General features: G+C 54.3%; 3 protein-coding genes and 4 non-coding genes across 10 annotated transcripts in view; 1 reads left to right on the forward strand and 6 right to left on the reverse strand.

Moving 5' to 3' along the window:
• COL6A2 (collagen type VI alpha 2 chain) overlaps positions 1-8820 on the forward strand; it is a 29148-nt gene extending 20328 nt beyond the window's left edge. Inside the window, exon 28 of one of the 2 annotated variants that reach the window (XM_063340884.1) lies at positions 7248-8820. In XM_063340884.1, the coding sequence (XP_063196954.1) occupies positions 7248-7855 (608 nt within the window). In that variant the 3' untranslated portion in view covers positions 7856-8820. Of the gene's footprint in view, positions 1-1218; positions 7210-7247 lie in introns of those variants that run through there. The other variant, XM_063340886.1, reaches the window with a different exon arrangement.
• A 15-nt stretch (positions 8821-8835) lies between these two features.
• LOC134518293 (proline-rich protein 13-like) lies at positions 8836-13409 on the reverse strand. 2 transcript variants are annotated; one of them, XM_063340889.1, is made up of 4 exons: positions 12788-13409; positions 12275-12310; positions 11679-12025; positions 8836-10515 (listed from the first exon to the last, which is right to left on the reverse strand). In XM_063340889.1, exons 1-4 carry the CDS (start codon positions 12993-12995, stop codon positions 10468-10470), a joined length of 639 nt encoding a protein of 212 aa, XP_063196959.1. In that variant the 5' UTR covers positions 12996-13409; the 3' UTR covers positions 8836-10467. The 2 variants fall into 2 exon arrangements, with proteins under 2 accessions (XP_063196959.1, XP_063196960.1); XM_063340890.1 differs by lacking the exon at positions 12275-12310.
• A 483-nt stretch (positions 13410-13892) lies between these two features.
• FTCD (formimidoyltransferase cyclodeaminase) lies at positions 13893-20142 on the reverse strand. 2 transcript variants are annotated; one of them, XM_063340887.1, is made up of 14 exons: positions 19969-20142; positions 19017-19200; positions 18546-18674; positions 18260-18348; positions 17828-18007; positions 17602-17739; positions 17153-17284; positions 16428-16489; positions 15542-15671; positions 15242-15403; positions 14940-14983; positions 14722-14860; positions 14233-14328; positions 13893-14036 (listed from the first exon to the last, which is right to left on the reverse strand). In XM_063340887.1, the coding sequence occupies exons 1-14, from the start codon at positions 20020-20022 to the stop codon at positions 13950-13952; spliced, it is 1626 nt and encodes a 541-aa protein (XP_063196957.1). In that variant the 5' UTR covers positions 20023-20142; the 3' UTR covers positions 13893-13949. The 2 variants fall into 2 exon arrangements, with proteins under 2 accessions (XP_063196957.1, XP_063196958.1); XM_063340888.1 differs by lacking the exons at positions 13893-14036; positions 14233-14328 and adding an exon at positions 14346-14573.
• Positions 20143-20493: 351 nt separating this feature from the next.
• On the reverse strand, positions 20494-20575 carry TRNAS-CGA (transfer RNA serine (anticodon CGA)). The gene has a single exon. It is a non-coding gene; the product is annotated as a tRNA-Ser (tRNA).
• A 615-nt stretch (positions 20576-21190) lies between these two features.
• TRNAA-UGC (transfer RNA alanine (anticodon UGC)) lies at positions 21191-21262 on the reverse strand. The gene has a single exon. It is a non-coding gene; the product is annotated as a tRNA-Ala (tRNA).
• Positions 21263-22308: 1046 nt separating this feature from the next.
• On the reverse strand, positions 22309-22380 carry TRNAP-AGG (transfer RNA proline (anticodon AGG)). Its single transcript has one exon. It is a non-coding gene; the product is annotated as a tRNA-Pro (tRNA).
• A 1534-nt stretch (positions 22381-23914) lies between these two features.
• Positions 23915-23986, reverse strand: TRNAP-AGG (transfer RNA proline (anticodon AGG)). Its single transcript has one exon. It is a non-coding gene; the product is annotated as a tRNA-Pro (tRNA).
• Positions 23987-25007: the final 1021 nt, after the last annotated feature.

Consider the following 25007-nt stretch of genomic DNA (forward strand, 5'->3'; position numbering starts at 1 on the left):
GGCATGTGACAGAGCCTGTATCTTCTCTGCTCAGTGCTCAGCTTCTTTTGGTTCTCTGAGAACATCTCAAGAATTGGTGCAAATTTACATGCAAACTCTTTGGATGAAGATGGTACCCTTCGCAGGGTCTGTGAGTGAGCTTCGTGCACATGCACTGCATGTCCAGTTGTAGACAGGCCAGACAGGTTCAGGTCAGGGAGCCAGCCCTGTTCTTGGCCCCAAGACTGTCAGAGGTGCAGTCCTGGCACTTGAAGGAGCAAATCAATTGCTCATGCCAGGTACCCCTGTTCCAGCCTGGGTATTGTCAACAGAGCACAGAGAGGGACAGGTATTACATACGCCCTGGCTTCCTCCCTGCTGCCTTGCAGAGCCAGGCATGTCAGCTCTTCAGTCTCACGTATGCAGCTGAAAGTGTGCTGCCGAAGGGCTTTGCCTAAGGAAATCCAGGTTTTCCTGTTTTCAGGGCAGACCCTTGTCTCCCTGTAACCGCCCATCAATTACTGCGGTACTAACAGGATGCTAGAGTGTTAAATGCTGAGCAATCTGAACTGACCGCTTGCTTCAATAGAAACTGCATGGTGCTCTGTGATGCTCTTTCTAACCCATTCGAAAGGCTTTGCTTTGAGCTTTGGGATCTTATTTGAATTTAAGTTCAGCACAGCCAGGTGGAGGTGGAGACTCTTGAGGTCCTGACTAGCCTGGACACTGCACAGGAGCATTGCACACCTCAGGGCAGTAACTGTAGCCAAAGCGCAGTGGGCTGTGTGCTAGGCAAGGAGTTCACATAATGATGTCCCTTAGATGTCTTTCTGGCTGTACAGCGCCATGTGTACAGTTTGCACATAGCACAGTTCAAAGCTATGTGATGGCTGAATCCCACACGAAGAAAGAAGCTGGACCTTGTGGCCCTCTTCCTGAGTGCTGCTCTTTCTCCGTTGTGCCTATGCTGGATGAGTGGGAAGGAACAGGGCAGTTAAGATTTCGTGTCATTTTCTGAAGTCGCTCGGTTGATGTGTGATTGGTTTTGGCATGAATCCCATGGTTCCTCACACATAAAAGTGGCAGTAAGATTTAAAATCAGTTTTTGGTCTTTACTTTTCTGTCCCTTGTTAGCTCTGTTCTTCTCTAGTGCAGTGCACATAGGAAAGCCAGGTAGCATTCAGAGACGCAGCCATTGCTAGCAAGCCCTGAAAATATTCTTTTAACGCTCACTTGCAGATGACAGGAACCCTGGGAACGTAAACCCACTTATTTTCCGCCCCATGGAAGAGGGAGTCAACATAGATTTCCCCAGCACCATACATTCGATCGCCCAGTTCCTAAACTCCACGCGGGAAACCCAGGACCCCAGCGTGTACACCCAGCTGGTGGCCACTTTGGCCTTTACCGCCGAAAAAGCCAAGTTTGCCACTGGAAATGAGCGGCAGGAGTGGATGGACTTGTTCATTGACACCTTCAAAATGGTGCACAGTGAGATCGTGGGGGACCCAGAAACCGTGCTAGGGCTTTGCTGACATGTCATTAGAGATGGTGGAGGCAGAGATTGAGTGGAGGTGGTAATCATCTTTCCTTGTGTGCCTGTTTGACAGAGGGGACAGGTACATTCGTAGATGCTTTTAGTTTAGGAGAAACACAGGCAGTGAAGCAGCTTGGTAGCGCTCATTCGGGGCTGTGACACAAGGGGCAGTCCTATCTGGCTTGGCTGGCTGATGAGCATGGCGACTTTCTCCAGCAATGGCAAGAGATGCTCTTGTTTTGCCCACTGCTTTTCTGCAGAAGAACTGCACTGCCTCAGTCTCTGAGCCAGCCACACTTCTCCCCTCCAGCCCTCCTGTACTCCCGCCCTGCTCCAGGAGGCTAGCGTGTCCCAGCCCTCAGCCACGCACGAGCACCAGGCTCCACCCTGGATACTGCCAGCGCCCATGTGGCTGAGGGCCAGAGTGAACCCCTCGTTTGCAGAGAGCCTAACGATGTGCTTTTCCCCTGCCTTCCTACGTATGTATTTGCTGACCACTTCTAAAGCATTTTCTGTGTCTTCTTGCTGGGTTACCGTGAGGGGTCTCTTCGGGTTCTGCAAACCATTTGTGTGGCAAGACTGGCAAAGCAAGGGGCATCTCCTCTCACCGCCGTGCGTGTCTCTGTACAACTAATAAATAGACAGCTGGGAATATTGAGGGGAAAGAGCAAACAGTACAGGAGAGGGGTCAACCCTGACTTTCCATCGAGAGCACCAAAACCTGGGGAGTGCTTCTCTCAGAATCTGTATGAGCTTTCTCTGTCTTTTTCTCTGCTTCTACATTTGTGTTTCTTCTGTCTTAATTAGCAACACATGCCTGTTTATATCCAAGAGGCAGACGTTATATAGGACCGGGCAGTCTAAAGCAAAAATCCATGACTGCACAGTAAAACCTCTGTGATACATTACGTGGACTATTCAAAAGCAAGTATTTAAACTTGTAGTATAAACCATTCAATCCATACCCAGTGCTAGTTTGGTTCAGAAAGACTAGAGACCCACCACTTGCTCTATGGGTACGTGCGTTTAGATGAGGAGTGATATTTCCATGAGCTCAGCTGACCCTGATTTTCACAAAAAGTCAGGCAGGTGATTGTCATTCCTGCCTCCAGAATAACTACTACCCTTTCAAGCTGTAAGAAAAGAAAACGGCATTTCATGTGCAGACACAAGAGTAGAAGTGTTTACTGCCGGCAAGTGAATTTTGCAGCCTCTCAAACTGACATGGTATTATTGCAATAAAGTATACTGAGCAAATGTCATATTTAATGGGCAGAAGGGAGATGTACCTTCAAAAATGTGATTGGGCTATAATGTTTCCAGGCGTGCAAAGTGGAGCCAGTTGCGAAGCTCAGACACGGGAATTGGAATGAGGAACTTGCCCACTTGGAACTTCTTGCAGTGTTTTCAACATCTGGGGCTTGCCAGTCTAGGCTAGAAGCCGTCCGGTGATGGGCATGCAGGAGAGGTATTTGTGTCACCCAGCACATGAGCGGGTCAGACGAGCTGCACAAAAATAGTCTTTCTCCCAAGGTTTCAGCAGTTTTTGTTCCCAGTCTATAGGGACAGGGGGCTCAGAGAACTCCACCGTTGGTGTATAATGGAGGGAAAATTGTTCAGAGGACTTTAAATGGTGTACTTAGAGTTTCAGGGAAAGGCAAGAGGATGAGGATTTGCCTGTGTCTGAGTCCACATGCTAGCGTCTTGTCACAATCTACATATTCTAGGTAGTCTGTGCAAAGCCAACTCCCTACTCTGTTTTGGTTTTTACCCCAAAAGTAGTGTGTGATCAGCCTGCTGGGATGCAAGTAAGAAGACTGAAGTCAGAGTAGTTAAGCCGCTCCAGCCATGATGCTAGAGGAAAAGCACCAAAGAAACACTGATCTGAAGAGAACATCTCAGGGCGGGGACGTCTTGCTGAACAAGACAAGAATTCAGCAAGACTTCAGCAAAGGGGGGTTAGACCTCATCACAGGGGCTGTTTATTTCATTTCCTTCGGAAATATTTCCTGGCAAAGACTTACAACATTGGAAACAAAGTTTTTACCTCTCAAAAACCTTCAGCTCATTATGGGAAAAAAAAAAAAGAGAGAGAAAATGTCTCTTTGCCTGAGCAGTATTTGCATTGGCCCTTGTAAAAGAGAGGTAAGTGGGTGTAGTGGTGTTTTGCTAACATAATCCTGGGTAATCCCTCTGACAAAACCAGATAGATTTCATCGTTGCAGCAGCTCCTTCAGCAAAGCTCTTGGGTAAAGGAAGGACACAGATCAGGGGGTGGTGAAGGGACAGTCCCACACCCTCAGAGCTATGGAGAGGGGGGCTGTGTGGGTGTGGTGTGAAAGGGGTACCCCCAGAAAGTGCTGGGAGATCAGTCCCGATCTCCACTGTCAATGCTGTGAAACAATAGGGGAAACACAAGTTACCCAGGTTTTAGAAGAAGCCGGAACATGATGTGAATGTGTGGGGTTACTTTGACATGCCCGTAACTGTATGGGTTGCTAATGGCAGGAAAATTGATGGTATTTCTGCTTTTTGTGCTATCTCTGTTAGATGTCCTCAGCTGTGTCCTAGTGCATGGTATGCAGTACAGTGAGCTGCAGGCGTTCGTGCCTTGCTGTAAGCTAAACGAGAAGGACTGGTGTTCCAATTATAAAAGCATGATGTGAAGATTTCAGCTGGCCTGATTCGTGGTGGTGCCTCTGAGAGCTTATCTCCCAGTTAAGGATGAGAATCTTGTTCCTTGATGCAGCAAAGGGCGCTCAGGTCCTCAGCCTCCCAGAAACAGGAACAAGCCACAACTGAAGCGTGACACTGAACAGGACAAACCCAAGGTTTTGCTGCGCTGCCTCGCATATGTTATGTTCTCATGGGATAACTTATATGTAAAGGCGTCTTATCACACATTTTGAAGGCAAGACTCTCCAGCTGTGAGGGCTGAGCGGCAATCAGAGTGTCTCTGGGGAGTGCTCCTGCAGTTGAGGCTGCCTCGAGAGCCAGACGTGTGTTATGCTCTCACTGAAGCTCCATGGAGTGATGCTACTCAGCCCCGGTCTGCTTAACTAGGAGCTCTTAAGGTTTGCTTCAGGTCATGCGGGAGGCGGGTGGATCTTGCCTGTTGTTTCAAGCAACATGACTACATGTAGACAAGCATTGGGGGAGACAGACTGGTAACACTTCTCCAACACGATATGCAGCCCTCACTCCCACCCGCTTGTTTCCACCTGCTTTTGCAGACCCTGCATAGATTTCAGACTGTGTGGTTGCAAGGGGCATGCCTGCCTTCCTTTTCCTCTCTATGACTGCACAGCGCAGGTGAGGACGGGGAGTGCAGGTACTGTCAAGGCAAAGTATCCTTGTGGCAGCAGTACCTGCATACCAGGAACTGCAGCACCAGCGTACCTTTAGACAACATTTCTCAAGGAAGGTTGGGCAGAGGTGAGTATTTACCTTTATTGCTGTAAAGGAGTGGAGTTTCACAGTTGAATTTTGAAATGTGATATTCAAAAAGCTCATGGGGGAAAAAAGCATCGCTTGGAGATTGGTTTCTACTGCAGTCAGAACTGGCATTGCAGAAGCCTGTTGTTCATAGTAAGATAATATACAGTAAGCACCATTCACAGAATCACAGAACGGCAGGGCTGGAAGGGACCTCTGGAGATCATCTAGTCCAACGCCCTGCCAGAGCAGGGTCACCTTAGAGCAGGTTGCACAGGAACGTGTCCAGGTGGGGTTTGAATGTCTCCAGAGATGGAGACTCCACCACCTCTCTGGGCATCTTGTTCCAGTGCTCTGCCACCCACAAAGAAAAGAAGTTCCTCCTCATGTTTAGGTGGAACTTCCTATGTTCAAGTTTGTGCCCATTACCTGTTGTCCTGTCACTGGACACCACTGAAAAGAGCCTGGCCCCATCCTCCTGACACCCACCCTTTCAGTATTTATAAGCATTGATAAGATCCCCCCTCAGTCATCTTTTTTCCAGACTGAAGAGACCCAAATCTCGCAGCCTTTCTTCATAAGAGAGATGTTCCAGTCCCCTAATCATCTTCATAGCCCTTTGCTGTCCCCTCTCCAGAAGTTCAAGGCATGCTATTGTTGTAGATATGTTTTACAGTGTGGGCTAAGGAGAAATGCTAATCTACAAGGTATGGGAACATGATACAGAACCAACCACAGACTTTTGCGATGTCCAATGAGCTAGGTTAAACCACAAGTACCAGCAGAAGTTCCTATATCAGGTTTGACTGTTTTATCATGGATGGAAGTGATGCCAAATAGTCTGCAAATTCAACGATCAGAGCTCCTGCTACGCTATCTTGTGCTGTTGGATACTGTCTCTGTAGTCTCAAGAGTGCATGGGTCTATTTTGCTTAAAATATAACTTCACTGTTTGCCGAATGTTGACTATACACACAGCACTAATGTACTAAACAGTGATCTGTTTGTTGCTCAGCTCATACAAGGAGTTACGCCGGATCAGCACCCTGCCATGTTGAATCCGGGTGTAACAGCATTCGGCACTGAGGGAGCACTTTGTCAAGTTGGATTTGCTCACAGTACGGAAATTCAACCTACTGTGGTACTCCTATCCCAAAAGTTACCCCTCATTGCCAGAAATGGTCGCTCAAGCTGGGCCACTCCAGAATCTCCTATTCCTTGCCAAGTCATGCTACACAACATGACATTGGCTCCAGTACTTCACCCTTTTGAGATTCAGTCTTAGAGCCAAAGAATTGCTTGACAGTGATGTGGCCATTGCCCTGCCCACTCAGGGGGTGGCAAGCCACGGCACGTACATTACAAGTCAATACTGCTGTTGCAATCATATTCCTGGCTAGTGCTTTCAGCAGAAAAAGAAACTCAAAGAAGAAGAAAATTCAATAGTACTGTAATGTAAGTGTTTCTTGGAGTAGCATTGCATGCAGAGGAACACCAAAGGCAATATGTATAACTACTGCAAAGGAACAAAATAATGGTCCCTAACTAACAGCTGTTTCCAAAGATTGCTATTTTCTTCTCCCTTTTTTTTCTGAATTCATTCACTGTCTATATTTATATGCCAACATGCCCACTTTGTGGACAAGTGCTGTTCTGACTGACTGAAGAACAATGTCCCACTGTGTTTCACTTGAATATTGGTCTGTTATATATTACAAAAGCTGCTTTAAGTACAGGTTCATCAGCAAGGATAGTCTTGTTTTCCAACCATATGACCTAACCTTGATAAACTCTTCAGGAATTAGTGATTGCTGATTAAACTAATCCGGGTGAAAGCTATGAATATGGCTTTTGTCCTACAAACCTATGTGTGAAGAGTAACTCTGAAAGTAAACCACTCTCTAGAAGCAACTGAGAGGTTTGCAGACACTGACTGACATCGATCTCTGAATATTCCTGTTACAGATAAGAGCTGGACATTGCTGTAAAAAGGTGAATGTAATTCTGGGTCTGAAATGTACAAACCTGTCTAATCTCATGGGTGCTTGTGGAGGTCTGTCATAGGCCTCAGAATTAACATTCTTTAAGACATAGTGCCCAGGAGGTGAGGGAATCAGAAGCAAAGCTCCTACATTACCAGCTGCAAAGGCAGGCTTTGGCAGCAGCGTGGGGCTGGTCCTTCTTTGGACAAAGATGCACGGAGGTGACTCCAGCCCAAACTGCCCAGGGCAAGCTCCAACCTTATCGTGTAGGCTTTCTTACACTTCCAACCCTTGTTGTCTTCTTTCTCCTGCAGAGCTTGCAGTGGCCCAGTGCACACAGCGCCCTGTTGATGTCGTCTTCTTGCTCGATGGCTCTGAAAGGATCGGAGAGCAGAATTTCCACAGGGCCCACCACTTTGTGGAGGAGGTGGCCCGACAGCTCACGCTGGCCAGGAGCAACAGTGACAACATGAATGCCCGGATTGCGCTGCTGCAGTACGGCAGTGAGAGAGACCAGGATGTGGTCTTCCCACTGACCTACAACCTGACGGAAATCTCCAACGCCCTGGCGCAGATCAAGTACTTGGACTCATCCTCCAACATTGGGTCAGCCATCATACATGCCATCAACAATATCGTGCTCAGCCCGGGAAATGGGCAGCGACTCGCCCGGCGCAATGCTGAGCTCTCCTTTGTCTTCATCACTGATGGCATCACAGGAAGCAAGAACCTTGAGGAGGCCATCAACTCCATGAAGAAGCAAGATGTCATGCCCACAGTAGTGGCTCTTGGGAGTGACGTAGACATGGACGTCCTGCTGAAGCTTGGCCTCGGGGACCGGGCAGCCATCTTCCGGGAGAAGGACTATGACAGCCTCTCCCAACCCAGCTTTTTCGACAGGTTCATTAGGTGGATATGTTAAATGAAGGGAGCACACATGTCCTCCTCTCACCAGTATACACACCCCTGATATTATCTGTTTCATTTTCTTCCCTCTATATGGTTGCTAGCAACTCTGAGCTGGCCCAGAACAGCTGCCCTCTGGGTCCTCCTTTCTAGCCAAAATCCAGAGCTCTTTTTTGATTCTCATGATGAAAAGTTGTGTGTCTTACACTTATGGTGCTAATTAAAATGAAGATCAAAGCAGGATACAGAGCCATATGACATACTTCTGTAAAGCTTTACACACACTAAACCTTGCATACATATTGTAATCCTAGGAGGGCTTGTCAGAGAAGTGAGAAACCTTTCCAGTGTGGTAGGACAAATGATCATCTCTAATTTTCAAAAACTCAATATCCTTCAGCATCCTGTGAGGAGCTTTACCGTTGTGACATCCTGCATTCTTTAGCAAGCCTTTTTCCAGATTATCTCACCTTTTTTGTTCTCTCAGTACTTCTGTCCTGAAAACCAAGTGAGTTTATCACATCCTGCTTGAAATGGTCATCAACTTGCTTTCCTTTTGCATGGCCCTTGGTGGCTTGCTCTTCTTTCTTGGGAGCAACGGGATGATGAGAGGTGGTGCTGCCTTCTACAGTTGTCTGCAGATGCTCCTTTTGGGTCTCCTTCGGGTCTCTATCTATCCTAAATTTCACAGATTATCTTTAAGATCTTCATTTTCCTGTGAGCCATATCTCCCTTTCTTCCTTCTGCCATTCTGACCTTTGTCAGAACCGGTTCATTTATTACTGCACCCAAAATCCTGGCTGAGAGGGGTAGCATGCCCCAAAGCATCTCACAGAATACTGGGCAGCCACCAGAGCTGCCTCCCCCCTGCTCAAAGCAACCACGGTGCCTTTTTCCCACCAGTATCTGCTGAGCAATGTCCAGATTTGAACTTGAATTGCGCTGTCTGCAAAAATAAAGAAATAAACTCTTTTCACTGTCTTTATTCTGTAGTGTGTCTTTTTTTTATTATTTGTAACGAGCAGTTTATTTTCCTGGTGCTAAGCTGTTAAGTCCAGATAACTTTGCATTCTGCCTCTCCTTGCAAATGCTGGAGCACAAGGCTGGGGTCCCTGCAACACAGGGGTCACAGGGCACCGCTGAGGACCTGAAGGACCACAGGATGCTAGTGGGGTTCCTCCAGTTCTTCCTGCTGCTTACAGCAGTCCCCTTGCAGACCTGTTCCTCTGTCCCCACACCCCCCCAGTGCCCATCAAACTGTGGTGTCTCAGCACGACAAAGACCCTATCTTCACTCCTCACCTGCTTCGTTTTCCTCACCTGTTCATGGGTGAGGAGAGCAGAGGTCCACAGGTGCACCTCTTTGAGGAGGGCTGTGCCCTTCCCCACCCTGAAGGTGGCATTGCACCTGAGTCAGCCTTTACCCACACTTTCTTCAGCCCCTCTTCCATCCAAAAGTTGTTTGTCTCAAGGCTGGATAGCGGGGCAGGGGAACCTTCCAAGGACAGGGGTAAGGTTACATCCATGGCGGTGGAAGTGGGATGTGGAGGAGGTGCTGGACAGAGCTTGGGTTGTCCGTAGGGGACTCCAGGGACAGGGTGCAGAGGAGCCAGCAGCACGGGTGCAGGGAAGGGCATGGCAGTGGGCAGCTGTGCCCACGCAGTGTCACTGCCATGTTTTCCCTTGTTTGGAAAGGAGAGCTGTCAGGGAGCTTCGAGGGCCACAGGATGAAACACGACTGCATCCAGAGAGGAGCCGCAGGAGTGAACTACCACTGCCCCAGCACGCACGCACCCCCAGCCAGCAGTGCAACAGGGACGAACAAGGCTGCACTGGCAGTGAATCTGGCTGAGATGGGCTGCCCCACCTCATTTGGAGATTCCTTCTGCCACAGTAGGCTTCTTGTGTGTATGCCACTGGGTCCAGCAGCCAGTTACGCTAGCTGGTGGCCAAGCCTTCTTGATAATGGGGCTGGGAAGGATCCTCTTGAGCCATTACAATGGGCAAAACAAAAATAAAAGGGCAGCAAAAGCAGCCCTGTGTTAAAATTGTTGTGGTGAAAGCACTGCCAGGCTTTTAACCTTTCTTAGTGAGCATGCCACAGTCCCATGGCCATGGCTCAGAGGCTTCAGAAAGAGAGCTCACTACTTTTTCGTATTAATTATTACCCTGGTGTGGAAGATGGCAACCCATACAGCTCAGCAAGGGGAAAGTTACGGCATTCCTTGGCCAGCCATTCTGCTACAGCTGGGAAAGGTCATGCAAAATGTAAGGACTTCTATGGGCCTTGAGATCCACGTTCACAGCTGACATCATTGCAAAGGAAAAAACACTCGGACACCGGCAGACTGCAAACCAGCATATGATACTACCCGCGCTGCTACCTGCAGCCCCAGGGGTGACTTGCAGTGGACTCTCCCGAAATACAGAGGGTGGAGCTGCTGCCCATCATCTCAAAGCAATTCCAGGTCAAAGAATTTACAAGCTAAAAACAAGAAAATCACTCAGTAGGCAAAACGCCACTCTGAGAGAAAGAGGAAAGGAGCAGAGCAACATGCAGGTGGTTCCCATGGGGCGTTCAGCTTCATGTTTCTTCTCTTCACCACCGTGCAAGTGGGAGATGTCCTCTTCAGTCAGAGTCAGAACTGCTGCTTGAGCTGCTTGAGCTGCCGGAGTGCTGGAGGAGAGAAAACAACTTTAGGGTAGCGTGGAAACAACCTTCTTTCACACCATTTCTGATAGGTCTTAGCGATCCTGTGGTGGGTGCCAGTTCCTGGTGCCCAGCTGGGTCCAGGTTGAGCCTGCAGCAGTGGTGGTTGCAGACCCACCTCTCCCCAGGTGTCTTTGCATGCTAGCAAAAAGGGTGCCCTCAGGTTTGCGCGCTGGCTGGATTGCAAGGTCATTAGTTAATGTCAAGGCCCTGGGGCCACGCGGAGGGTGAGCCTGCGTGGAAGTCAGCACAGCACCAGGGCCTCAGACAGCAAACCCCAGCCAGGATACCTGGACTTGAAGACAAAATGGCTACTAATAACATCAGCACAATGTTTATTGCAATGCTGTTATAACCTACGTCTTACAGTTTGGAGCCATTATTTTTCTGCTTAGAGAATACAATTATGGACATATTGTGGGAGGGCTGGTTTTTTTATTATTATTTTGCAAAGTTGTTCAGGCCAATTAAGCAAACTCCAGAAGGGTTCTGCCTTCTGCCAGCAAGGCCAAACATCAAGACAGATCACTTTCAGAGCTGTTACACACTGAGAGGAGCTGATGGTTTGCTTTGTTTGGAAAATGCTTCTACTGGGAGCATTTAAATGGTGGAATTGGGGTTTTGTTTAGCAGTCCCTCACTCAGACCTACTCCCTGCAATAGCATTTTCTGCAGCAACTACTCTGGCACAGAGAATTGCTTTTTTATTTGTTTGTTTGGGGTTGGTTTTGTTTTTTAAGAGGGAACTGAACTGCTCGTCTGCTGCAGGACACTGAGCAAATGTCCCTTACAGAGGCACGACTTGCTTTCTGGTGAGCAGGACAAAGTCCTGGGATTTAATACACTGTGTGGTCCACCCTGAGCTGTGTCACTGTTTCAAATGGCTTCAAGGAATTTCATGGATCACATTTCAAAAGAGTTGCTTGAAATGACTCATGCTTGCCTATTTATTAACCAAACAGGAGTCTCCATGTCTAAAAAAAGCCACTGAGGTGTCTGCAGCCTGCTCCAGCCACCGCAGGGTGGAAGAGGGGAGCTCCAGCTGCCCAGGCTGGACGCTCTGGTATGCATGAGGGGGTCCAAAGGACCACAGCAGAGATTCCAAAAGGTCCACTGCCCCCTTACTCTTACCTTCCCTCCATGGTGCTTGGAGTGCTTCTTCTTGTGCTTCTTATGGTGCTTCTGATGGTGGCCAGGGGGGCACCCTGGCATTCCCGGTGGTCCTGGATAGGGGTGCCCATGGGCATGATGACCCTGTGGGGGGTGCCCATGGGGGTGCTGCCCCTGTGGGTAGGGGCCAGGTGGAGGGGGGCCACAGGGATAGCCGCCTGGGGGTGCTGGGGGATAGGTTCCAGGAGCACCAGGTGGCACTGCAGGGTAGCCAGGGTAGGGACCTGCTGGGGTGCCCGGACCAGGGTATCCTGGAGGGGCAGGTGGGCAAATTTGCAGTTGTGGTGGTGGAACCCCTCCGGGCATGCCTAGGAAGAAGAGGGTGGCTGTTAGCAAGCAGAGGCAGGTTCTCCCCAGACAGGCATTGCAAGGAACTGGTGTACACTTGCACCCAAAGGACCCCTCCCAGTCTACCCCTCTCCTCACAAATGATGCCCCACTCCCCTTTGGTATGCAGGTAATCCACCAGGGTGCCTGTGGCAATTGCACTGAGCTCCTCTCCGAGCCCCGATGGCTGTGTGGTACCAGCACCCCTGCCCAGCCCCATGGCCCCTCACCTGGATTTGGGTTCCACATTCTTCGCGGCAGCCAAGCTGCAAGGGAAGGACAGGCACCATCAGTGCTCCCTCACGACACCTCCTGTCATGGGCAGGTCATCGCCCTTCCAGCAGCCGGGACCCAGCTCCTCTGCCCCACATGTCTGCCCCAGGCAGAGACCATGCTCGCTTCCCAGGGAGCGCCGTCCCCCGCAGACCCCAACAGATGCCCCATCTCTTTGAGTGACAGTGCCAATCCCGAGAGTGACTGTCCCCAGCTCTGTGCACACCCAAAGCCCAGGAATGTGGTTTCCATTATTAATGGAAATAATAACCCAACTCGGGCTGAGGCTGGATTCCCAGCCCATGTCCTTGTGGACCACGAGGAGTGGGGACACCATGTCTTGGTGCAGGGCCAGCCATGGGGACAGTGCCCCCTGACCCGTGCGTGCCTATGCTCCCACTGCCCCTGTGTTTCCCGGCTCCCCTGCACCCCACCAGTCACTGCTGCCTGGGGAAGACGCTTTCACTCACCAGACCTGCAAAAAAGCTCCCAGCAGAGGAGATGCTGGCAGCACTCTCTGAAAGCACTGCTGCCAGCAGCACCCCTGATCGCTGTCCTCAGCACGTCTCTCCTGGGGTGGCAGGCACCTGCTAAATACCAGGGCTCTGCCCAAACGAGGAGGGGTGTGGTGGGCAGGGGTTGACACCACACCACTCCCTGCACCATGACCGTCACCATGGGCACGCAGGAAACGTCAACACACCACCGCTCCTAGCTGGCACAAAGGTCCCACGGGGCTGATAAAAACAGCGGCTGGAGGGTGGTGGTTTCACCTCCCAGCGTCAGGTGATGAGGTGAGTCAGGCGTCCCCACCATGAACCCTGGCTCAGTGCTCCCAGCACGGGCACAGTGTCCCGGGGTGGAGGGGAGGAACGACAGGGAGGGGGTCACCTGCCTGCAGGCACCGCTGTGGGACAGTGGAGCTCAGGGTCCAGCTAATGTGACACTGTTCAGGGTGCTGCCATGGTGTGTGGGTGGAGGAGGTGATATCTGCTGTCAGACACAGTCAACAGAGACAGGAGGCAGGACTGGACGTGCCAATGGTCAGGTCTTCCTCTCAGGGGGTCTATGAGGAGGGGGCAGAGCCCCTCCCATCCCATCCCATCCCCATCTCCCCGCTAACACCCCTGATGCTGCCCTGCATTTGACAGCACTCTTCCCAGGCCAGCGAGCAATGCGACAGGCCAGCCTCATGATGTACCATCAAAAAGACACCTTGCAGAAAGGGACTGCACCAGATCTTGTACCAACCCTGCAGACAGGGGACTGTCTCAGTTGGGGTTCCAGGCGCAGAAACACACAGGGGTTGTGGGGTCAGGAGGTGCACGTGCGCAGGCATCTCCTCCCGGGCAGTGCCGTAGGATCCCTGTTGTCATCCCCTTGTGGCCCCAGGCACTGTCAGCCCAGCTGCCTCCTTCTGCCCCGGGGATGGGGAGATGAAGACTGGGGTCTGAACCCCAGACAGCTAAAATCACCCTTGGCCAGGGAAAGGCTAGGAGGGGACATGACTCTGGGATCTGCCTGAGTGGAGCAGGTCTCCCGAGGCAGATAGCAAAGGAGCCCAGGAGGGATGAGCATGTTTCCCAGCTGTATTTGCCACTCCAGAGACCCCAGTCCATCCCTGAGACCCTCTCAGGGTGCTCGCTTCTCCAGCAGTGACAGCACAAGTGCAGAGCCTTGCTTCGCCTCCTCCAGCATCCCGGAGACCTTCTGCGACATCTGCACGGGGAGGGAGAAGGTGCATCATTTGCCGCTTGACAAGACAGAAGAGCTGTCCACCACCCACCCCATGCATTCTGTTGGCGGCCAAGGGAGGGGGTACCTGGGCATGAGGGGTCCCAGGGGCTTCACCTCGATCTCTGTCCCACCTCACCCCCCCGACCAGGGTTGAGGCAGATGCACAGCCCAGGCTTACCGCAAGCTTGAACTTCTCATCCGTTATGTCTTTGAGGTTGATCATGACGTTGAAGTAAGCTCCGAACACAGCCGCTTCCAACATTTTGGCTCCCACCTAGGAAAAGGGGCTTGCGAGAATCTCTCCTGCTGAACCAGAGCACTCGCATACAGTCCTGCAGCAGGGCAGGCCCTTATGCTGCAGGACTCCCACCCTCTGTGACACAGTGGCACACAACGCTTTCCAACACGGTATTTTCAGGATGTGGCTCCAGCATTGGGAACCATTCATGGCCTTGCCACACAGGTGGGAAAACTCAGGCAAGGGCTGGTGCAGATCAGCTCTCCTACAAGGGTTGCAAACTGCAAAGAAGTTAGTGGGTGGAAACCACTGGCCAGTTTGGGAAGCACAGCTGGAGAGGTGCAACCCAGAGGTCAGGACAGGATGGGACACCATGCAGGGAAAAGTGGTGAGCCCGTCAGCCTCCAAAGCCCCAGCCCAGGGCCATACCTGGATGTCAGATTTGCAGGCCAGGTTGCAGTGACGTGCTAGCTCCTTCAGAGCAGGCCAGAGCCCACTCACCTTCTCTGCCAGGGCACAGGGCACCCTCACGGCTGTCTTCAGCCCCTGTTGCATGGCAACCATGCGTCTGGGAGGGGGACAGCCCCAGGTTGAGCGCTGGGTGGCCATACTCCCCCGGTCTGCAAGTCCCCACCATCCCAGCTCACCTCTCCCGCTCTTCAGGGGTGTTTTTTGGCAGCTTCATAGCTTCCTGCAGGCAAAGAAAAGCAGATCTTGCTGCTGTTTGCTCCAAGACCTCGCACGTCTTGCATCAGGGGCCAGGGCAGACTTGATAGCTCCCATGCTCTTGCAAACCTCCATCGGCGATGATGTCCCTTCCCCTGGCCCTCACTTGGGCCAAGCTCACTGCCCTGCTCCTAAGGACACTAGCGAAACGTGATGCCGGGCCCCTCCCAGCTGGAAAGTGCCCCACTTCCCCATGGGACATCTGCCGCTGGTGGCACCTCACCATGTAGCTGCTGAAGGCACGGGAGTCGGCATCCACCATCGCCACCAGCTCGTCCATGGCCTGGTGGAAGGGGGGGATCAGCTTCCTCATGATGGGGTCCAGCTCCTCAAACTGCCGCTTCCCATAGCTCATCAGCCCCACCATGCAGCCCAGTGCCGCTCCCTGCAAAAGCACAGGGGGAAGTCCTCCAGCAGGAAACAGCGCCCACTGCTACTGCCATGTTGGCTCCCCTCAAAGGCTTGGCACACCCAGAGGACCCTCCAGGCAGGCAGGGACCCCCTCCTGGTGTGGGGCACATACCAAGGCGGCTGCGGCTGCAGACACAGAGCCTCCTCCTGGCGCCGCGGACCTCCCACCAACTGCTCGCACGAAGGTGCCCAGTGGCTTGGCCACCAGCCCTCTGTCCGCCTCTCCTGCCTGCACCAGATACCTGTGGCACAGAGGCCCTGTGGGTCAGAGCCCTCTAGGTGCAGGGACACCCACCACCGCCACCTGGTCCCTTCTCACCCGGCACTGCCCTCTCCAACAGGTTTTCATCCACCCCTTGGCTCTGCGGGTGGCCGAGAAGGGGACTAGGCCAAAAAAAACGAGTGGGAAAGTCAGGGAGAGGACACAGAGCCCCATGGGGACAGCCAGCCAGCTGGGGAGCGCATGTCCTGGTGGTGTGGGGGGTTGCTCTGCATTAGAAAGTGTGGGCTTGTGCAAACAGCGTTTGGTGGGACAGAAACACACCTGCAGCCATGTCCCCAGGCAGGGACAACAAGGACTTGAAGCGCAAGTCCTGATTTCACCTTGTCGCAGGTGGATTTCCCTTCCTCTACCCCCACAGACATGCATTTTACACCAGGCGCTGCACCATGGTGTCTCTCCTTGGAAGGCAGCATGTGAGCCAGAGGCATTGAAGTTTGGGCTGGGGATAGGGTGGAGGATTTAATGTGTATATGCTCAAGTTTGGCCATGGATCCTGCTCCCACTGCCTGCCTGAGTCACCCCACATTCACAACCATCAGCATTTGGGAGCAGGGACCACCCCATGCCTGCACAACACCCGGCAGAGGTGTCCGCTGGGTGCGAAGAGGAGTTGGTACCACTCCCCAAACAAGCTGAATGCAAGAGGCAGGCAGCAGGATCCCCCCATCCAGGCAGGGTTGGGCACCATGATGAGAAGCAGGATGGGGGTCCCTACTCGATGATGCGCTCCTGGGGGTGAAACGGAGACAGGGAGTCCAGGCCCAGCCGGCTGACCACCTGCAAGGAGCAGCACACCCATGTCACAATAAGTCCTGTTGCATCCTCATTCCTTGCTGTTAATTAACCGTGGGTGATCCAGCCCTAGGACAGCGTTGCTCAGGCCACCACCCAGGCAGAGGACAGCCAGCGTCACCAGCCCGTCCCATCCCAGACTTGGGGGCGGTGTGCAGCTGCCTGCAAATGACTGGAAACTCCACCGATAAATAATTAGCTTGCCCTTATCTAGCACGTTCCCCATAGGGTGGAAAAGTCCCTCCCTCCTGCAGCTGAAAAACAGAGCTTGTCTCCTCATTGCCAGTTTACACTGGTCCTGGAGCAGTTCCCCATAATGCCACACACTGTCCTTGAGCTCTGGGGAGGTCTCCTTCCACTCCTGGCCTCCATGCAGGCAAGCTGGGCAGCTTCTGCCCACACTCTGTCCTCACAGAATGGGCTCTCTGCTCCTTGAGCATCTCAGCGTCCTCACGACAATAAAACAACTTGTCCCATTCACTGTGCCCTCACAGCTTTCCAGGCACCATCCTTGGACACAAGTGTCATGCCTGGGGGCTGTTGTGGTCCCAAATGTCTGCCCAGTGCCGCTTTGGGAGGCTGGGGGAGTGGGAGGGTGTCTCTCTCATGATCCCACCTTTGTCTTGGTACTAGGAGGAACCACATTACCAGCCTGATCTTCTGTTCCTCTTCCAGGATGAAGAGTTTTTCCTTCTTCATGTAAAACTCGGCCGTGTCCAGCATGGCCTTCTTGGGGACAAGCCCCACCAGCTGGGACCCCACCACAGGGAGATTCAGTGCCTGCGAAGGACATCAGAAATATGCTGTCCCCAGAGCCATCTGCTCTGCTGCTGCTACCACCCAAGCCTTGTTGTCCTCATCCCTTCCCAGGACCTGGGAAGCTCATGGAAAATACTTCAGTGGAGGAGCTGGGAGCTAGCAGCAAGTTGCTGAGCTTTTGGGAGTTTTGTGCTATTCATTGCTCTGCCTAGCTTAGCTGAACTGAGCATGAGATCAAGCAGACCCTGCCCTGGGGATGGGGAGAAAAACTTGGAGGGAGACATTCTCTGTGAAGCCCCCACTGAAACAAGCATGATGTGCTGTCCCGTGCCACCCACCTTCGCATCTTGGCAGACCTCCTCGTAGACAGCATAGAGCGGCGTGGTCTCAAAGTCCAGCAGGTTAGTCGAAACCTGGGCTATATTCTCTTCCTCCAAATACCAGCCGATGCCCTGCACCCTCTTCAAGCGCCCAGGCTGTCAAGAACTTCTGCAGTCAAGGCATGGCCCAGGAGGCATGGGGGCAAGCAGGTCTGCTCCCAATGTGCCACTGTCATGGGACTACCTGGTCGGTGCCGCGACCCTGCTCGCGGATGTTGAGGGCGATGCGGTGAGCCAGCTCCTTAGTGCACAGCAGGTTGATGTTGTACGCGATAAGGAACGTCCGGGCACCTGTCACTGTGGCCCCCCACCGGGGGACAAAAGTTGGGGGCCCAAAATCAGGAGCCCACTCTGGTTTTGCAAGCTGGGGAGGAGGGAGGAGAGCACATGGGCTGGCACTGCCGAGCAGCATGAACCACCCTCCCAGGGACAGCATTTCCCTCCCCAGCTGGCATCTGCCACGGCCACCTCCATATTCAGCAGCACCCAAAGTGTTTCATCAGCTTCTCTTAGTATGAAGGGACTATGCCAGCCCCCAGCACCCTCCCCAAAGCCGGGGAGATGCGGCTTATCTCTGCCCGGTCCGTGCTGCCCAGCCGTGTGCTGCCAGACTCACCTTCTCGGGCAGCCCCTCATACTCCCCAGCACGGATGGTGGGCAAGGCTTTCCTGCTCTCCTGCCGTGCCGCCTCTCCATACAGGTAAACTGCAAGACAGAGCCAAGGGTGAGCGCTGCCAGCCAGGGGCTGGCGGTACTTATCCTAGTGGGGTCTGGTTTTGCCCATTTGGGAGCAAACCTCATTTTCTCCTTGGTTAATCTTTTGCAAAAAGTGTGCAGTTTCTCCGCAGCTGGAAGCACGTGGGGTGGGATGGAATGGGCAGAGGTTCCTGGCTCTCACTCACCAGGCACCCCCAGCTCTGCTGCCAAGCGCTGCCCGAAGACCTGGGCGCAGGTGACACACTCCTCCATGCTGACGTTCATCACCGGTACAAAAGGGCAGACATCCAGGGCCCCCATGCGAGGGTGTTCACCTGGGGATGGGACAGATATGAAGATGGGAGCTGGGACGAGCAAGCAGACGAAGAGGGAGGACAGCCCTTTCCCAGCCTCTTTTGCAAACTGAGCACTGCCACTGGGAGAAAAGATGTTTTTGTGGCAGTAATGTCTACTCCAGCCTCTCTGGATTGGGAGGATGAGCAAGAGCTTTGCATGGTCCCACCACCATCTGTCCCAGCAGCGCTGCTTGCTGTAGGTGCTTGGCTGTCAGCAGCTGATTTTAGCTCCAGCCGTTCAAGGTGCACCTGGAGCCAACCATGCACCACAGCCAAGGGGTGCTCTGCACCAGGTTGGCTGCTGCACCACCCCGAGCTCACCCGTGTGCCGGCTCATGTCAATGAGCTGCCCAGCTGTGCGGGCCGCACTCAGCGCCCCTTCGACAACGGCCTCAGGAGACCCCACAAAGGTGTAGACGGTGCGGTTGGTGGAGGCGCCGGCATCCACGTCCAGCAGCACACAGCCGGGTGTCCGGGAGATGGCTTGCCCCAGCGCATCAATCACCTGCCGGACAGTGGAAGGTGGCAAGGCAGCTGAGCCAGCAAGACCCCCATCACAGCCCTGGCTTCGCAAGGTGGGGGATGCCTTTTCTCAGCTCTCCCGCTTCCCACCGGCACTGGGGTCGGGGATCAGTGGGGATGCAGCCCTGTGCAGCAAAGAATGCAGGATCCAGAGGCATGAGCATCCCACTCCTACCCAGGAAGTCTGGGACACTCCTGACTCCCAGCAAGCCCCAAACCCGCCATGGTGTTGGAGAGCTGCCTGGCTGCTGCTGCACGTCAGAGAGCACCATCACAAATTGCTATTCCTGAGGATATTGTCCCCTGCCAGATTCAAAACAGATTTGTCTCTATAAAGCCTGTTCCCTGGGGGAAGCACTGGTTTTATTGCAATTTTAAGTTTGCTGAACTCCCCCAGCAGGGCCAAAATCCTGTCTAGGGCTGATGCCCATTAACCTGGACAGTGTGTTTTGGCACAACAACTGCAAGCGATATTTCTCTAAGGGGGTATGACTGCCCCAAGCCCTGGTGCTACAGCAACCTGCAGGCACTGGGGAGGAGGGATTCTGAGGCCCCACTTCTCACCAAGGGAGCTGGGGCTGCCTTTGGGCATTTTTGGCATTAGTCAGGCAGGGAAAGCTGCGCAGCACTTCAAAGAAGGCAGGGCAGAGTCTGGCAGCAGGTGCTGCCTGCATGGCCTCTCCGCCGGGGCAGCCCAGCCGTCTGCACCCCAGCATTGCCCACCCGTCAGCCCCTCCTCGCTTTCCCTCACCTCCTTGTTATTCCCCTCCGAGAAGTTGGGGACACATTCCACCAGCTTGGCCATGGTCCCAGGGTCTGCGTGCACGCCACGGCCCGGCGCTCGGCTCCTTGTGCTCTGTGGGTTTTCCTGCCCTTTCCTGTCCCACTGCGGAGAAAAAGCCTCCCAGCACCCAACCCACTGCCTCTTCCCCATGCGGGGTTTCTCATTAACTGCATCGATCTGCATCCAGGAGACAGAACAGGTCTTGAATAAACAATGTGCTACTGACCCTTCCACGTCGGCACAAGGACACTGCGAGCTCACCAGGATCAGCCTATAACACTAATTACCCACAGGTGCCAATTAATTGCTAGGAGAAGGTGGCGCCAATGAAGAAAAGCATCTGTTGTGCCCAGCACCATGCCATGGCTACTAGATGGGACAGCCTGGTCCTGCTCAGGGCACAATAACAGGCCCACCAGCACTTCGCCATGCTGGGGGGAAGCTGCTGGCAAGGGCCCCAGCGTGGGCTCCGGGGCAGCAGGTAAAATCTCTCGCTGTGAGCAGGATTCGAACCTGCGCAGGGAAACCCTATTGGATTTCGAGTCCAACGCCTTCACCCCTCGGCCATCACAGCCCCACCCCTGTGTACCCAGGGGGCACAGCTGCCGCCCACACAGGGCACCCCATGTTTCATCCTGGCACCCTGCTTTCCTGGAAAGTGGGAAAGTCTCAGAGGTGGCCAGTGCATCCCTGCACACACGCTCAGCCGTGCTGTGCTCCCCGGGGGCTGCCAGAAGGGCCCATCCTCAAAAAGCAGCACCTGGGGCCCTGGGGTCTTTGGACAGGACTGCCCCCCCAGAAACTCCAGTGGCCACCACATGATGGGGGTACCCAGAGAGCTGGGCACCCCGGGTTGTTGGTCTAGGGGTATGAGTCTCGATTTGGGTGCAAGAGATCCAGCGTCCAACTACCGGATGAGCCCTCCTTTTGGATACCCACCACCCTCCTCCCACCCCTCTGCTCAAATTCACCATATTAGAGACCCTGAACCCCGTGGGGAAGGGACACAAGGTGCCTCCATGCCCTGCAGCACCTGGGCAGGAGAGGGAAAGGGCCCTGTGCATTGCAGGTGCTAGGCAGCATCCCCAGGACAGCCATGCCCACAAGTAGTCCCAGAGCTTTTCTAAGGGGTTTTGTGGGCTCTGCCAGCCCCACAGCTGTCAGCGAGAGGGTCTAAGGAGGCAAAAGCTGGAGATGCTGGGGGTTGAACCCAGGGCCTCTTACATGCAAAGCAAGCGCTCTCCCACTGAGCTACATCCCCCTGAAACAACCTTCCTGAAAAACCTGGCTTTATCCAGTTGCTGTTTCCTTCCCCAGCCCTGCAGAGCTGCTGACATTGGGCTTCAGGGGTTTGCAGACACCGGGTGTCCCTTAGGTGGCGGCAGGCCGGCAAGGGGACTGGGACTGGGAGGACAGCTGTGGGCAGACTCGCAACATGTTTTTCTGCACTCAGCCCACAGGCAGAGCTGCCCACCAGGGACAAGGTGGCAGCACCGTCCTGCTCTGCTGTGCCCTGCTGCCCCTTCGACAACCAGGAGGGGCCGAGCCCTGGCCATGGCTGAGCAGTGTCTCTTTGCCCCATGGGGCAGCACCTCGCTCCCGGCAGCAGCGGGACCGTCCCAGCAGAGGGGACACGGCCGAGCTGTTGAGGCTGTCTGTCCCCCCTGTGCTGCATACTGTCACCCTGTCCCTGCAGGGGTTTTCCCCTCTGCTGGGAGTGGCCAAAAGCAGGGCTTGTGCAGGAGTAGAGCGCGGGACCTTGCGTAGCCTAAGCGACAGTCATACCCCTAGGTCAACGAGCCATGATGCGCAGCTGCCTGGGCACCCCCAGCCTGTGCCAGGCACTGGGGCGCTGGGAGCTGCTGTCCAAGGGACCTTGGGGCTCCAGGAGCTGCTCTTCAGGGATATGTCCTGCCATTGGTCCTGGCTCATTGGTCTAGGGGTCTTGGGTCTTTTTAGTCTGGAAAAAAGATGACTGAGGGGGGATCTTAGCAACACTTATAAATACTTCAAGGGTGGGTGTCAGGAGGATGGGGCCAGGCTCTTTTCAGTGGTGCCCAGCGAGAGGACAAGAGGTAACAGGCACAAACTTGAACATAGGAAGTTCCATCTAAACGCGAGGAGGAACTTTGAGGCTATAAGAGCACTGGCACAGGCTGCCCAGAGAGGTGGTGGAGTCTCTGGGATCTACATAGGGCATATGGGCACGTTTTCCCTTCCCGAGGGGGCTCAGGGTCTTTCTTGGGGTGAATGCCAGTGGAGGGGGGAGCAGCTGGGCAGGGGGAGGGCGGTGGGTGCCCAAAAGGAGGGCTCGTCCGGGAGTTGAACCCGGGACCTCTCGCACCCTAAGCGAGAATCATACCCCTAGACCAACGAGCCATGGTGCACCCTTTGCACCTGACCCACCTGCTGTCCCAGAGAGACCCACAGCCCCGCACACTGCACGGGCCAACCTCATGCACAGTACAGGTGGTGGCTACCCCACACTGCTGCCCTCTGGCCATCACCTACCCCAGGTCTCCTGGGGACGTGCCGCAGGGTCATCAACGGCTGTCGCTCACCAACTCAGCAACATGCTACACGCCCCCACACACCGCTCACATCAATGCCTGCTTCCTCACCTCTCCTGGCTCTGCAAAACCTGGAAAACTACAGGGGACACTCTCACCCTCCTGCCCTGCGGCCATCACAAGCCACAAGCCCTGCCTGAGGCATTGCTGGGGGTCACTCAGACGGGGAGCAGAGCACGGTCCCTCGTGCAGGAGCCAGGCACAAGCTGCAGGGATGCAATTCCCCTGACTCCCACCTCAGCTCCCTTGCCTGGGCACCCACCAGGCCACCAGGGAAAATCTCTCGCTACGAGCAAATCTGCACACGTTATGCCTATTGGATTTCAGGGCCAACACCTTCACTCCTCGGCCACCACAGCCCCAGCCCTTGACAACTGGGAGGGACATCTGCCCCCCGCCCAGGGCACCCCCTGCTCCCCTCTGGGCACCCTGCTCTCCAGGGAAGCGGGAAAGTCTCCAGGGTGGCCGGTGCCTCCCTGCACACACCCTCAGCCCTACTGTGCTCCTCAGGGCTTGGCAGCAGGGACCATCCCTGAAAAGGGGCTCCTGGGGCCCCCCAGCGCCCCAGTGCCTGGCACAGGCTGGCAGTGCCCAGGCACCTGCGCATCACGGCCTAGGGGTCCCGGGCTCTACTCCTGGACAAGACCTGCTGTGGGCCACTCACCGCTGGGCACAGCCCCTGCAGGGATGGGGCACACTATCCAGCCACAACTCGGCCGCCTGTCCCCTCTGCTGGCAGTGGCCAAAAGCAAGGCTTCTCCAGAAGTCCTGGGCTGCGTCAAGAAGAGTGTGGCCAACAGGTCAAGGGAGGTCATCCTCCCCCTCTGCTCTGCCTTGGTGAGACCACATCTGCAGTACTGGGTCCAGTTCTGGGCTCCCCAGTTCAAGAAGGACAGGGAACTGCTGGAGAGGGAACAGCAAAGGGCTACCAAGATGATTAGGGGACTGGAACATCTCTCTTATGAAGACAGGCTGAGGGATTTGGGTCTTCTTAGTCTGGAAAAAAGATGACTGAGGGGGGATCTTAGCAACACTTATAAGTACTTCAAGGGTGGGTGTCAGGAGGATGGGGCCAGGCTCTTTTCAGTGGTGCCCAGCGAGAGGACAAGAGGTAACAGGCACAAACTTGAACATAGGAAGTTCCATCTAAACACGAGGAGGAACTTCGAGGCTATAAGAGCACTGGCACAGGCTGCCCAGAGAGGTGGTGGAGTCTCTGGGATCTACGTAGGGCATATGGGCACGTTTTCCCTTCCCGAGGGGGCTCAGGGTCTTTCTTGGGGTGAATGCCAGTGGAGGGGGGAGCAGCTGGGCAGGAGGAGGGCGGTGGGTGCCCAAAAGGAGGGCTCGTCCGGGAGTTGAACCCGGGACCTCTCGCACCCTAAGCGAGAATCATACCCCTAGACCAACGAGCCATGGTGCACCCTTTGCACCTGACCCACCTGCTGTCCCAGAGAGACCCACAGCCCCGCACACTGCACGGGCCAACCTCATGCGCTGTGCATGCAGGGGCTGCCCCACGATGATGCCCTCTCCCTCCCCTCTGCTCTCCACCCGTCACCTCCCTCACCCCACACACGCAGAAGGAAAACGGACATCTGGGGGACTCCACTCACCATCCTCAGAAAATTACACTGCCCCACCTACCTCAGCCATACAAACTCTGGAAAATATCACCCTCACGCCTGGGACCCTCCTACCTTCTCCACCCCTCCCTCACCTTCTCCTTCCTACACCCTTGTCCTGAAAACTGACAAAGTCTCCACCCTTCACAGGGCATCGCCCAGACCCACTCTGCTCCACACGGCCTGATGGCAGGGCCCGTCCACAAAAAGCGGCACCCGGCCTTCCGGGACTGTACTGCTCCCCCCAACAGTACCTGCCACAGCCTGCACTTTGGCGTTTCTGGGCCCAGGGGTATGGCTGGCGCTTAGGCTACGCAAGGTCCCGCGCTCTACTCCTGGACAAGACCTGCTTTGGGCCACTCACTGCTGGGCACGGCCCCTGCAGGGATGGGGCACACTATCCAGACACAACTCGGCCGCCTGTCCCCTCTGCTGGCAGTGGCCAAAAGCAAGGCTTGTCCAGAAGTCCTGGGCTGCGTCAAGAAGAGGTCGAGGGAGGTCATCCTCCCCCTCTGCTCTGCCCTGGTGAGGCCACATCTGCAGTACTGGGTCCAGTTCTGGGCTCCCCAATTCAAGAAGGACAGGGAACTGCTGGAGAGGGAACAGCAAAGGGCCACCAAGATGATTAGGGGACTGGAACACCTCTCTTATGAAGACAGGCTGAGGGATTTGGGTCTTCTTAGTCTGGAAAAAAGATGACTGAGGGGGGATCATAGAATCATAGAATCATAGAATCATAGGGTTGGAAGGGACCTCTGGAGATCATCTAGTCCAACCCCCCTGCCAGAGCAGGGTCACCTAGAGCAGGTTA

Source organism: Chroicocephalus ridibundus, chromosome 7 (assembly GCF_963924245.1).
Source record: "Chroicocephalus ridibundus chromosome 7, bChrRid1.1, whole genome shotgun sequence".
Classification (NCBI taxonomy): Eukaryota; Metazoa; Chordata; class Aves; order Charadriiformes; family Laridae; genus Chroicocephalus; species Chroicocephalus ridibundus.